Raw genomic sequence first — 14559 nt, 5'->3', positions numbered from 1 at the left:
GCCCTCCCTGATCATGGAGTTCTCCCCACACTGCCTCCTACCACAGCCACCCCGCCTAACCTGTCTCTGAACCTTCGCCCACCTTCTGCCTTGGTCTGGGGGACGGGGGGTTCTTCTTGGGAGCCAGAAGGCTTGTACAAGCCTCCATCCTTTTTAGTTGTCATACACACACACCCAGCCTCTTTTCTTTCATTCATTCTAAAAATAGCCCTCCCCATCCAATCACCCCTCCCCGCTGCAGGGAGCATCTCGCGAAAGGTAATGCGCTTCGCAGGCGGGTCCGTGGCCAGGATTCCGCGACGCGGGCGGGGCTAGAGGATGCGGACCGCGGGGGGTGGGGGATGACTGGGAGCGCATTCCTTCTTCCCTCTGTGTTTATGAGATGCTGCTCAGAGGGCGCCGGCTGGCTGTGTGTTGTGTGTGCATTATGGAGGCAGAGAGGGGGAGAGCTGACGGTACTGGGGCACTCCACAAAAGAGGGGCCCCACCCAGCACCTTCGTGGGGATGACTCCCCAACAGTGGGGAGAGGATGAGGCCCGTTCCTTGGTTGGACACAGCGAGGGGCAGTCGGGAACCAGCAGTCACAAGGTACACATCATGGAGTGTCTCTATCCTTGAATCCCCACAATTGCCCTGTGTAGCTCCCAGAAGGCCCATTATCGCCCCACTGTCTCCCCATAGTCCCTTCTACATGACACAGACACAGAATTCCATCCTCACCCATGTGACTGGTGGGGTTCCTACCCAGAATAACCGACAGCCTTCCTCCTTGAACCAAGAGAAGGACCATGAGTCATCCCCTCCTCAAAGTCCTGTGTAGTCTGGCTTCTACTTCCCTTTGTTCCAGTGGTTCAGCTGTCTCTCTGGACCACCTGCCATGCTCTGACTTTGCCCAGTGTCTGTCCTAACCAGCCCAGCCTCAGGGCCTTTACATCTGCTGTTCCTTTTGCCAGGATCTCCCTTTCTTGGCTCTTCTCACCCCCTACCGTCTTTCAGAGCCTGGTCCAATGTCACTTCCTGTCTAGTCATTCCTTTTCTGGGCACATCACACCAGTTTATTGTCCTCAATCCTGGTGTGGTCTATTCACTTATTCACCTTGTTTCTCAGGGGAATGTGGGGCCTAGTGCAACTTGGGGCCTCGTTGATGACAGCAGGAGGCCACTTTGATCCAGCACCACCCCAGGAGCTACCCAGCTTCAAATAAAGTGACAGCACCACCCAGCTAGCCACCCTGGAAAGCATCCCTAGGACATGGCACAAAAGATCCAGGACCTGCTTCTGCAGGGGCATTGCCTAGGACATCGAAAATGAAAACACCAACATGTTCCCAGCTCCAGGACCACTTAGCCCATTTCCAGAATAATACACCACTGGGAAAAATGATCCACAGGGACCAAGTTCCTGGCCTTGGGTGGAAACCAAGCCCAAGCAGCAAATGTTCAAGTGTTCCCATGGCAAATAAGTATGATGAGCGAAGATGAGAAGGGGGTGGGGAAAGGTGCTGGGGACAGCCCAAGGCCATGGGCTTTGCGGAGGGGGGGAGATGACCTTTCACTGACTATGAGTTTTGCCGTAAAGTTTTATACTACACTTTTGAAACCAAAGAAGACAGAAGGAAAATCGCTTTGTTGGAGGGTACAAAGGCTCAGAGAGGGTATGTGCCCCTGTGGGACAGAAAACACATCTGTTACTGTGAGAAATCAACCACTCCACCTCCCTTACTTGCCTTCATAAAATTACCCTCAAAAGTTCTTCAGAGTACCTACTGTATGCTATGTGCCCAGAGATTGAGAGAGAAGCCTGGTAGGTGGCGGGGGTGGCGGTGGAGGCTGGGAGGTTGTGAGGTGGGGATGTGGGTTGTTCTTGGGGTTACAGACAGGGAGTAGGAAGCCCTGGAGGTTCCAGGAGGTGATGTTGGTTAGAATGAGCAGGGACATGTCGCCTATGCAAGGCCTGGGCCATAGAGGAGAGTTTGGGGGTGGGAGGGTTATAGGAGAAAGAAGGTCCGTGAAGGTGCTTGAGTGCCAAGTCTTTGTGCATTTCACTGCCTGGCCAGGACTCAACCTCAGGCTGGTACTGAAGTCCAGGAGGATGCGATGGCATAGGGAATGGGGTGAAGGTGAGTTGGCATGCAGACCTGTAGGGAACCAGAGAGGCCTGAGACAAAAGCATCATCCACAAGGTCCTCATGGCTTTCAGAAAGGCTAAAAGGACAGGCGATGTAAAAAAAAGGATGGCCTGACCAAGATTAGGGCTGCCAGATAAAATATAGGGCATACTGAATGGGACATACTTATAATAATAAAAATTATAATGGTTGTTTATATGAAAGTCAAAGCTAACAGGGAGTCCTGTATTTTTTTTTTCCCCCTCACTCTGGAAATCCTAAGACTGTATCTTCTGGCCAAGCAAAATCAGGATTTGCTGGGGTGGAGGAAGCTCCAGGTGCCCATCTACTCCCCGTCTCCCCTTCGATCAACCCTCCCACAGCAACTCCCCACCCCATGCCTCACTCATAGGCTTCTTTGTCTCCCTCACATTGTCCGTGTTCCTTAACTGCTCCCAAATGTCCCCCAACTCTCCACCCTTTTGCTTTGTTGCCCTCCACCCCTCTCCCCATCATCCCCATCCTGAGAGTTTCCCACCACCTTCTCCAGTACCAGCCCCTCCACAGCCACAACCCGGGCGCCCGCCTTCTCTTCTCCCCGCACCCTCCCCTGCCGATCCCTTGGGGACAAAAGGGGGAACCCCAGCCAAAGAAGTGGAGCTTCACGCAGGCACAGAGCCTCCCGGCTTCCCCGAGGCCGCCGCCACCCCCGCACACTACGGCTAACGCTCTGGGTTGCCAAGGCTACGACGAGGGACAGAGCGGGAACCTCCGGAAGACCCCAGTCTCGCTCTCTCTCCCATTACCTCCTTAGCGAACCCCACTCCGGTTTAAACCGGTTTCCCCGCCCCGCCCCCAGTGCATTGCGCGGGCGAGGATTCCCCGGCCCAAGGGCGGGGGGGAGAGGGGGGAGTACGACAGAGATTGACGCATGCGCACTGGACGCTGCGTTCCCGCCCCACCGCTCGCGCGCGACGGGAAAGCCCTGGCGCTTGGAGAGCACCGTAGCGCAGGCGCAGCGCGCGCTCGGCGTTCCCCCGGCACCACCCCGTCGTCCTGGCAACGGGCGGGGGGGCTAGGAACGCACGGAAATCCCGTCTCACGCCCCTTCCCGCGCACTGCAGCGAAGCAGGGGATTCCCTGCTGCTTACGCGCACGCGCGAGTTCGGAATTCCGCGGGGGCGGGGCTTGAGAGAAGGGCTTTTCTGCGAAAGGCAACAGACATTAACCAGCATCTTCATGTTTGAGGATTGACAGCAGTCCTCTCAGCTCCTGTCCTGACTTTTATCTTTAGTTTCTAGTCCTCTCCCTACAGGTCTGCAGCAAAGCTTGCCTCGCGCAGCTCTGATACCCTTCCACTCCTGCTCACACCACCAGGGCTCCACAACGCTCTGGGGTGAAGCCCTATTCCTCAGCCTGGCGCCCGAGACCCTGCACGCCAGGCTGGCTTCTTTTCTTGGGTTAATCGCCATTGATCCTAGACCTCCCCTCACCCCTAGCCCCAAAGACCCCAATGTGGCCATGCAGGAGGCTCACTTGCCAAGCCCTTATTCACTATATGCATTTCCCAGGCATCATCTTGTTGATTCTCGAGAAAGCTTAGGGGTAGATACTGTTTTTAGTCCCATTTTATACAGGAATTAACAAGCTCAGACCACTAAGGCCCTGGCCTAAGTCCCCAGAGGTAAGAGGCAGAGGCTTTCATCTGTGGGGAGCCACCTGGGCTCCTCCACCCCTTATTTGGCTGACATCTTCAGCCCCAATTCTTGGCCCCACCACCACTCCTGCTGTCTCCCCCACAGCTCTGAATGCTTCCTGGATATGTAATACAGGAAGGTGACAAGTTTTCCCATTTGTAAAGGGGATCAATATCCCACCGTGCTCACTTTTTTTTTTTTATGACAGCTTCCATTGTTTCAGGCAGCTTCCATTCTGCACTTCGGCTGTACCCAGTTATTAATGGCACCCCTCCCTTGAAGGACAGTTGTGACCTCCAGGACTTTGCATGTGTATCTTCTTTGGCCTTTTTTGTCCCTTGTCTGTTTGAACTCCTAAGCATCCTTCAAGGCCCACATTCCATGAAGCCTTCTACCTCACTACCTCTAAGCAGAGCCTGGCCTACTTTGGCCCAGCCCAGATCCCACGCAGTGGGGGCTATCTGTGAGGATCTGCATCTGAAATTTGAGATTTGGGAGAACAGCCTTCTTGGCAGGAAAAACCAACAGGCCATAGGCCCTGAGGGGAAACAAGCCTGCCGTGTTGGAGAAGCTGAGACAAAAGGAGGCAGGAGGGGCTGTGGCTGATGGGGGTGGGGGAGGGTGGAGATAGTAGTGGAAATGGGGTCAGGAGGCAGCAGGGGAAGGCTTATGGGGGCAGGGAGAGTATCACTTGAGCAGGAGCCATAGCAGTGACCTAGTAAGTGCTTGAACCCTGTTCCATACACATGGACCCATCTCCCAGGTGCCCTCCTCTCTACTGACTCCTTGAGACTGACTAAGCTCTAGGAAGCCGGGACTAGGTTCAGATCTCACCCAGCCCTTCCCCAACATGCAAACTCCAAAGGGACACTCATTGCTACCCGATCCAACTGCCTGTTCCAGCCTCCAGGCCCTTGCCTGCCCAGTGCCCTGCCTCTGTGATAGAATCTGACTCATCTCCCACTAAGGCCTTCTCTGAAGAAATTCTCTACCTGGAAGCTTGCTCAGGACTTGACCCAGATGCCTTTCATGTTGGAACAACAGCAGAACAGCCAGCATTTCCTGACCCCAAGTACAGCATATGACCCGATCACTGACTCTGAACCAGAATCTTAGGATGCCAACAACCTGCTTCCACTCTGCTCTGGTTCATCTCCCTTAATGCTGCATGACCTGGAGCCAGAGCCTCAGGCTCTCTGTGCTGCTGTCTTGCAGCAGCCCAGCAGGGTTCCAGGATGGTGGTACAGGTTCCTCACTGGACATGTTGTCCAGCCAGGAAGGGGCTCCCTAGAGCAGGGCACAGCTCCCAGGCAGCTTGCTGCCAACAGGAGCAATGCTGGGAGCACTTGTCATCTCTGTTTGTGGCCTGCATATTCCCCCAACTCCAGCCCTCCTCTCCCCAACACTCATCTGCCCCAGGAGACTTCAAGTGCATACTCTGTCTCACCGACTGCCTTTATTGGGCACTAAGCCCAGGACTGCACAGGGGAAAGGGGTGGTGTCACTCATAGAAGGGGCCCTGGGCAGGAGGCATGGCCAATGATGACGCTTAGCCCCCAGGACACGTGCCCAAGCTCCTGGACCTCTCTGTAACCCTCGGAGCTGACCCGAGGGGGTACGGGGTCACGACCCTGACCGACCATGGCGTGGCTCCCCCAGTTTGGGCTCACTTGGGAGTGTTGAAGGGCACAGCTCTCTGATTCATGGGGTTGTCTGGTGAGCGTAGCCACTCTTTCTTGAGTAGCTGCTTCAGCTGTGACAGCCGCATGTTGGGATTCTCTTGCTTGAGCCGCGGCAGCTGTGCCTCTTCAAATGCGGTGAAGGCTGCCCGCATGCGTCGCTCAGGGTGCCTGTCTCCAGCCTCCTCTGCTACACTGCAGGTGGACACTGGCGTCAAGGGGGCCAGAGCATAGCCCCGCCCCCAGAAGCTCAGGCCCCACCCCCCCAGCCCAGGCCTTACTCCTGAGGCTCATGTCCTGACTTGGGTTCAAAGACCCGCCCCAAAGGCCCAGGCCCAGCTCCAGAGGTCCAATCCCTCCCCCGGAGGCCCAAGCTCCGCCCCAAGGCCTAGGCTCCGCCCCAAGGCCTAGGCTCCATCCCACTACCTAAGCACGGCGATGGCATCCTCGATGGTGCGCGCCTCGATGCTGCCCTCTTCCAGCACGCGACGGTTCACATTTTCCTCCAGCGGCACCTCCAAGTGGCTCTTGGCTTTCTCGACTGGAGTCCGGCAGCCGGCCGGGTGACAAGAGGCATATGCAGAGACAGAGACACATTGGGAGAATGATGGCCGGAGGACAGAAACCAGACTTGAGCTGGGAAGCTCTGCTAGGACCAACCTACTGGGTAGTTTGGTCTTGCCCTCCTGGCACCCAGCCCCCTGCCCTCCTAAGTTTCCTGAAGCCAGGCACACAGAGGAGAGCCACACATGGCTGCTGTCTCCTCAGCCTTGGACACACCATTAATAACCATGGCAACCCTGGAGGGCACAAGCTGATTCAGGTTCAGGGCAAGTACACAGTGTGTGCCTGTGCTGTCCCTCCTCAGAGCAGGCCTGCCATGCCACCGCCACCCACTCTTCACCATGCGGAGCCCAGGCAGCTTCTCCCAAGGTGAGGAGGGGGTCTGGACTCCTCTCCAGGAAAGCAGGCCACTGTCTGTTATTTAGTGGGTAAGAGCGCAGCTCCAGGAGCCCCTCCACACCTGGTTCCGGGGTTTCCTTGTGCTGATGGTCTCGACGGAGCGTCTCCTCAATCTGGGCACGGGTGACCTTGCTGGGCACAGCCACCCGGGGGGCCTTGCCGCCCTTGAGCTTCGAATCCTCCTCCTCAAGCAGGCGCTGGGTCTCCTTCTTTCGCTCCAGCTGCTCCAGGCGCCGCTTTTCCTTCTCCTCCTGGGAGGATGGGACGGTCAGGAGTAGATCCCATCCTACCACTATGAGGCCTGGGTTTGAGGCCCTGCTGTGTGCTAGACCCTGTGCTGGGCATAGGGAACATATCTGAGAGCAAGATGGGCCAACTGGTGGCTCCTATCCTACATGATAATGGGAACAACGGGGAAGGCTGGCCAACATGGGGGGGAAGTTGAAGGAAAGAGAGAAACCTGGGCCAGAGGAGGAGCCAGCCAGGAGGAGAGCTGGGAGACAGGAGAGTGGTGGGAACAGCAGGTGCAAAGGCCCTGAGATAGGAACCACTTAGCGTGACAGAGGAGCAGCACAGAGACTGGTGTGCCTAGAGTAAGAATGGGAAGTGTGGAGGGAGAAGAGGTTGCGGGGAGGTGCCCAGGAGCCTCAAGGGCATGGGAAGGGGTTTGTATTGGATTCCAAAGGTGACGGGAGCCATGGAGGGTCTGGACCTATTTGCCAGCTGGGGCAGGAGTTTTGTCCTTATGTGTCAAAAGACCTTGGGAAGGCACTGTCCACAGCCAAGATTCACAGGGGCTGGGACTGATTCCACCTTGGCTCCCCAGGGAGGTCCAGAAGCCAAATGGATGAGGGGACATCTAGCCTATAAGACTTGTCTTTGGCCACTGTTACTCCACTGCTCCAGGGGGCACAGCAAGTTTCTTTTCATTTGTAGTGCAGTGTGGCCACTGGCTGGGCCCTGTGCCAAAGGCCCCACTGCCTGCAACTCTGCCATCTGCCTCCCATGCTTCTGGGATGGTCCCTGCCTACGATGCTACCATGACATTCTCGTGGCTGGCCTAAATGTCCCAGAAAAGGGATTAACGTGCCTAAGGATGCCCACTGGGCCTCTATCTTGCCTGCAGAGCACGAAAGTGTGTGGAGGGGGTTAAAGGTCAAAGGTGTTTGAGTACAGCTTCTGGGCTCCCATTTCTGTGCTCTAAGCTTCAGTTTCCTCATCTGGAGAATGGGGATGGCCCCAAGACCCAAGACGAAGGCCTGGGTAGGGCTCTCAGGGCCCAAGTCCTGGGCGGGCTGCTGCCTCTGGGACTGTTGAAAGGTCTCTGGCTTTTCTATCTGGATAATGGATCTTTGGCAGATACCAGTTTTCTCAACTTTTCAATGCTGTCAAATGTTGACAATCAAAAGAAAGTTTAAAGACTTCCATGGACCCAATGGAGCATGGCTGGGGGAATAAAGAGGAAACCAGTGATATTCAATGTCCACTAACAACAAGGCAGGATCTAGTCCTGCACAGAAAGACAACGGGAAAACTCTCAGAAGTGCCTAGGGACTCCATGATCTGGGCGTGCAGAAACCACACATCTCCACTGCTATTTTCCACATCGGTTTTCCAAAGGAGGAAACCTGTTTTCTCTGCCTTGAGTCACCAATGTGTCCCCAAGGATCTGGGCAGGTCTCACCAGCCCAGGAACCAGAAGCAGGAGATTTGGCTATGTGGGTCTCTGGCACCATCTACTGGACCAAGTAAGTCAGCACCAGCCCAGAACCATTCCAAGACACCAATTAAGCAACCCTTGTGTGCCTGGCACTGGGGCCCATCAGGAGCGAGCCAGCCATCCCTGACCTCTTCTGTGTTTTTATAAACTCCTGGGAGACCCTGCAGGACCCAGGTCAGAAATGGGGGACCTATCCTAACATTTGCCAGCCTCAGTACCATTGATGTCTGGGCAGGCTCATTCTTTTCTGGTGGCTCATCCTGGGCACTGTGGGGTGATGAAAAGCATGCCTGGCCTCCCCACACCAGATGCCAGGAGCACCCTCCACCCACCAGTTGTGACAAACAAAAATACTTCCAGATGCTGCCAAGTGTCCTCTGGGTACAGAATCACCCCATGGTGAGAACCCTAGTGTAGCCTGACCCTGGCATCACACAAAAGAGAGAAACAAGCTTATGGAGGGTGGTGGCTGCCTTGCCATTCTGCAAATGTGCTAAGTCTTGGCCACTCTAGGGCCTTTGTACAAGCCTATGCCTCTGCTTCCCTCCTTGCCCTTGCTCCAGGTCTAGTGCCTCCTCGCCCTTTAGGCCAAAGCCCCAGAGTTCTCCTGCCACCTTCTACCAGGTGCCTGCCACAGCCACAGGTGTGTCAGCCCAGAGCCCCCGCACCTTCCGCTGCTCCTTCCTCATGACGTGTTTGTCCTCATCCTTCCAGTAGGCATCCTCCAGCTCCTTCTGCTTCCGGGCATCAGCTGCCGCCTTGGCCTCAGCCCTCCGTGCCCGGGCCGCTGCAGACTTGGTGTTCTCGCCCTGGAACTTCTTGGGCATCCCTCAGCAGGCTGTAGGAGGACAGGGAACAGTGAGTGGGGGGGCATTCGTCTCTGGCACCCCCAGATGCACACCTGGGCATCCAGGACCCCCTTGAGGCTTCAATGGCCTCATCTGTAAAATGAAGGCTCAAACTCAGTGGTCTCTTTTTAAGGTGAAATTCACATAACACAAAATGAAACATTTAATGTATAATTCAGTGGCATTTCGTACATTCACAATGTTGTGCAACCACTACCTCTAATTCCAGAACATTTCTATCACCCTAAAAGGAGACCCCGTCCCCATTAGTTACTCCCCATCCTCGTTCCCCCAGCCCTTGGCAACCATTAATCTACTTTCTGTCTCTATGGATTTGCCTGTTCTGGCTAGTTCATAAAGATGAAATCATACATGTGGCTTTTTGTATCTGGCTCTGTCACTCAGCATGATGTTTTTGAGGTCAATCCACATTGTATTGTATGTAAGTGCTTCATTTTATTGATGGCTGAATAATATTTCCTTGAGTGGATGGACTACATTTTGTTTATCCATCCATCCACTAATGGAAATCCCCTTTTTGGCTTGTACGAGTCGTGCTGCTGTGGACCCCAGCAGTCCTGTTTCTGTGTGGCCCCTCCCACTTGCCACCTCTGAGGCCTCAGTCCCATAGACCTGAGGCTAAGACCCTCTCACCCTGGGTAAGCAGCTGCTATGAACTACAATGGATGACCCAGCCCCGGCTTGTATAGCTAGGAGATGTTGTAACAATCATAAAGCTGCTGTCCAGCAGGTACCTGGTCTTTGTGAGTCCCACGCTGGGCGCTGGAGAAATGACAACACACATTAATGGCAGGTGCCACCCTCCCTGTGCACAGCCCTCTGCTAAGCACTTTATAAGGACCACCTCAATCAAATGCCCCAAAGCCTTATATGTGAGAACTGCCTTTATTCCAAGGTGGGGAAGAAGAGGTACCTAGCTAGGTCATGTGGGGCTTAGCCTGGAATTTCACCTCCAAAGCCTGCCTTTCAGGTGAGGAAGGGAAGGCCATGCAGCAGAGAAATTAACAGCATCCCTTCCAAGTGCTGACTGAGGACCAAGGGCTGTGTGGCCCGGGGCACATGCCTTATGTGCCTGTTTTCCTCATCTGGGAAGTGGACTGATGTGCCTCCCTCCTGGGTCATTCTCTTCCTTCTGAACAACTCCAGCTCAGCCCCTTGCTGAACCTTGGAGAAACAGGCCCAGAACCCAAGAATGAAGGGGAGAGAATGCAGGGCCATCCTGACTCCAATTATCTAGCTGTGTGACTGGTTGGGGAGGGAGCTGCCATTTCTGAGCCCCATCAGAAACTCTAATATCAGCTCCAATTTGCAGCAGTTGTGCGCACTGGGCTAAGTGCTCCACATGCAACATATTAGAGAATTCTCACAACCCTGGTGGGTGGCAGCTGAGCTGATGGATGGGTCGGAGGCAGCCCTGTGAGGAAGAAGGAGTAAGACTTCTGGGTGGAAGGCACAGCACATACAAAGGCCCTGAGGCAAGAATGAGGCCATGCTCAGGCACCAGGAAGCTATTAGGCAGCTCTGAGCAGGGCAGGAACACCTTCTAAATAGGTTGTTCCAAAGTCCTCTCCAGGTATCATATGGGCAAGCACCAAACACTGAGAGAATTACGATACACCGGGCAAGGCAAGAGTTTTGGAGTCAAACGGAGCTGATGCTCCATGCCAGGTGCATTCTAAACCATTTCATCCCCCAGCACCAGCAAAAGCATCTTCTGCTAAGCACATTATATGGACCAACTCAGTCAAATGCTCCAAAGCCTTAAGTGGGGTGGGGGTGGGGGGAACTGTCCTTATTCCCATTCTAAGGTAGGGAAGCCAATGGCTGGGTCCATTTTATAGATGAGAAATCTGAAGCTCTGAGCCACACAGATGGTTAGTGGAGGGGACTAGATTCCAACCCAGGCCCAGCCCAGTCAACTCCAGACTCTTAACCATTGCTTCACCCCTGGCTCCTCAAAAAACATCAATGCACATCAGGACTCTGAAGCCTCTAGGGCCCCTCATTCGGCACTGAGAGGCAGCCCCTCCAGACTGAGACTGGCGAGTGAGCCTCATGGAGAAGAACAAAGTGGGGATCAGTGGACCCAGCAGACTTTGGGTTGAGTCCTGGCTCTATATTCGTGGCTGATGTGCTCCCCTCCAGCCAGTTTCCTTGTCTGAGATGTGGGGTAATTCCAGTCCCTCCCCACACAAAAGCTGCAGGGCAGGGGGTGGTGCAGATATGCCAGGCTGATCCCACACTTCTCCCAGGTGCTCAATGGCCCTCTAAATCCAGCATTCATTACTGAGCATCTACAATGTACCCAACAGAAACTCCCTCCCAGGTTCCCCAGGAAAGCACCAAGAAGTGGAAGTCACCGTCCAAGTTATACATGAGGAACTGTCTTATCTCCTGCTCCATCTGCCCCTTACTCATTTGGCAGCAGCCACAGCAGCCTCCTTGCCATTCTTCAAATATCCCAAGCAAGTTCTCACCTCAGGGCCTTTGCACTTTCTATGCCTTCCACCTGACTGCTCTTCGTTCCTCTTTTTATCCCATTAACTCCTATTTAAAGTTCAGGGCCCAGTTGCCGCCTCCAGGAAGTCTTCCCTGAGGCATCCTCTGACTCTCGGACTACAAACTTCTCTTTGAAGCACTTATCTGGGTGGCTTTATGTTCATTTATGATTGTTTGACAAATATCCATCTTCCTCACAGGGCTGGGAGCCCTGTGAGGGCAGGGCTGAGACTGCCTTGGTCACTTCTGTATCCCCAATGTCCTCATTCATTTGCTCAATAAATGTTCTGAGCAAATGAATGAACAAGCACTGATTTCCAGGGTTCCCCCAGTATTTACTTCCTGCTCTGTGTTGTGTCCAAATTTAGCTTCTCACTGTTTTTCCCACTCACCTGCCCTCCAGCCCGTTCTTGCTATGCCCTCACCTAATACACCATCCCCTGTCCTCTCCTCCTGTGAAAACTTGCCCACTCACAGAGACTTTCTCCCAGCATCCCCTTTTCCCATGCCCCACTGCTCAGGAACCCCACCTCCATCCCAAAGCCTGAAAGGGCTTTTTTGACCCCTTCTTAAGGCTGTGATCCTAGAACTGAATGTTTGTGTCCCTCCAAAATTCCTTTGTTGACACCCTAACCTTCACTGTGACTGTATCTGGAGACAGGGCTGGTGAGGAGGTGATAAAGATTAAATGAGGTTATAGTGTTGGCCACTAATCTAATAGGGCTGGTGCCCCTATCAAAGCAAAAGACACCAGAACTTGATCTCTTCACTATGTGAAGACATGGTAAGAAGACAGCCATCTGCAAGTCAGGAAGAGCCTGCACCAGGAACTGAACTGGCTGGCACCTTGATATTGGACTTCTTGCCTCCAGAAATGTGAGGAAATAAATGTCTGTTGTTTAAGCTGCCATCTGTAGGATTTTGTTATGGCAGCCCCAGCAGACTAAGACAGACAGCTTTTCTTCTGTGTGTGGTAAACAGTTACTCACTCACATACTTTGTCATTCAGTAAACATGTATTAAGCACCTAGTACAAGTGGAACACTGGAGTAAGAGGCAGAGCCGATGGGCTTCCTGCCCAAATGGACTCCCGGGTTTTCTGGGAGATAAATAAAAGTGATTACTTGAGATCAGAGCTGTGAAAGGGACATGCAGGGTACTGGGGAAGCCAGGAGGGAGCTTCTTAACCAGCCTAGTGTGTGTGTGTGGTGGGGTGGGAGTGGGAGGGTGAGACACCAAAGAACAGGCCTAAAGGAGAGGGGAGACCCAAGCCTCTAGGGATGTGAGGAAAGCAGGTTGGGAAGAGGGATGTGTGTATTCCAGAGTAATGGGAGGGTACAGAGGGCGTTAAGAGCCAGGGGGAGCGGATCTGCAGGTCAGAGCCTCTAGTGCTGAGGAAGTGAATTCTAGGGGTAAGACATAAGCAGAGGTCCAGGGAGTGGTTCTGGCTGGACAAGAGTACACTTAGAAGGGAATCACAACCCACGAGTTTGCTTGGATTTGAATGTAAGAAAGACAATAGACGGAGCTCAACGCCGTCCCCTCTAAGAAGCCCTCCCGCTCTCCCTTCTGGGCTCCCCCAGCCCGTCGTCTTTTTCTCCAGCCTTAATGCTAATGCCAGAGGCCGGGAGCATCCATAACAGCTCTGTCACCTCCCAAGCCTGGAAGCTGCTCAGGTGCCGGGCCGGAACTGGGTGGCCTCGAACACAATGCTGTCCCTCTCAGTCTCACTTGCGCGCTCTGGGAAATGGGGACAGGGCCCGCGACAGCTATCGAGACTGACCGCCGGAAGTGCCCCGCACCCCACCTCCAGCCCTCCTGGGGGGTGGTCCCAGGCCGAGCCGCCCGCCGGGCCCACCCGCACCCCGCCCCCCGAACCCCGGCTCCGCCCGCGCCGCGGCCGCTCCTACCTCCTTCCCCCAGCGCCGGCCAGGTCGCTCTTGCGTGATGTCACCGCGGGGCTTGCGTGCTGAGCTCCCGGAGGTGCGCGCTGATTACGTCTCGGCGCCGTCGCCATCTTGGTAAGGGAAATGCTTGTTCGGTCTCTGACACATGCGAATGTCATCAGCCATTTCTTTTTCTAGTCAATTAGTGTATATTTTATAAAACCTCAACCAGGGCGCTCACTTCACATTGGAGAGTCAGGAGGAGCGGGTAGAAGCGACAATCTAGAACATCGCCTTTACCAAGATGGCCACTGCCCGGAGGCAAGATGGTAGTCCCGGCTTCACGCGTGGTCCAGCGGCATCAGTCGGAAGTTGCCCCGCCGCCAGAGCGCGCCAGAGCCCGCGGTTCACACGCGATAAGCAGACCAGCTACCGCGGGAGGAATTTTTTTGATCCCTTCGCTATTGCTTTGTGTTTTGCCGCGCTCTCTCTCCTAGCCCACGTTCTTGGACTCTCGCTTGCGAAGCTGGGGAGGGAAGAGACAGGAGAAAGAGGCAGAAAAATTAACACACTCTGCTTTTTCCAGGTGGGGAAGGTGAGACTCAAAAAGACTCAAAGAGGAATTGAATATGGCCAATCTGTAACCGCGAGCAGCTCAAATTCCTCGCCGGCCCCTCCTCCTGGATTGCTGTCCTTCCTTCCTCCTTTGCAATATTTTCTCTATTAAAGGATGGTTACACTGAGCCTGGCTGTGGGGAGAAGCAGGGTGTGAATTTGGGGGACAGTTCAGGCAAGACGACTTGACCAGAGTCCATTTTCTGAAAGGCAATCCCAATGACACTGTTGAGACCTAAGTCAGACCGTGGATCTCCCTTGCTTTAAAGTGTTCGTGGGTCCCCATTGCTCTGCTCCTCCCACCTCCTTAACTCTCCTCCCTCCTCAGCTCCAGCCACACACCATCCCTTCTCCAAATTGCTAGGCACAATCGTATCTCAGGGAGTTCTCCCGTACAGTTCCCTCTGCTCCCACCAAGCATTACCCTGGCCAGTTCCTTCATGTCCTCTTAGGCCTTGGCTCAAATATCCTTCACCTGCCTTCTTTTTTATTTGCCATAGTATCAACTTGCTTTATCCATTT

At 54.3% G+C, this 14559-nt stretch overlaps 1 protein-coding gene across 1 annotated transcript; it reads right to left on the bottom strand.

Moving 5' to 3' along the window:
* Positions 1–5242: 5242 nt before the first annotated feature.
* On the bottom strand, positions 5243–13586 carry CCDC124 (coiled-coil domain containing 124). Its single transcript, XM_006904292.3, has 5 exons — positions 13447–13586; positions 8837–9006; positions 6510–6699; positions 5912–6026; positions 5243–5680 (listed from the first exon to the last, which is right to left on the bottom strand). The coding sequence occupies exons 2-5, from the start codon at positions 8993–8995 to the stop codon at positions 5473–5475; spliced, it is 672 nt and encodes a 223-aa protein (XP_006904354.1). The 5' UTR covers positions 8996–9006; positions 13447–13586; the 3' UTR covers positions 5243–5472.
* Positions 13587–14559: the final 973 nt, after the last annotated feature.

The sequence above is a fragment of the Pteropus alecto genome, unplaced genomic scaffold (genome assembly GCF_000325575.1).
Source record: "Pteropus alecto unplaced genomic scaffold, ASM32557v1 scaffold160, whole genome shotgun sequence".
Taxonomy (NCBI): domain Eukaryota; kingdom Metazoa; phylum Chordata; class Mammalia; order Chiroptera; family Pteropodidae; genus Pteropus; species Pteropus alecto.
The sequence above is the reverse complement of the archived record's forward strand: the minus strand, read 5'-3'. Positions and strand labels throughout refer to the sequence as shown.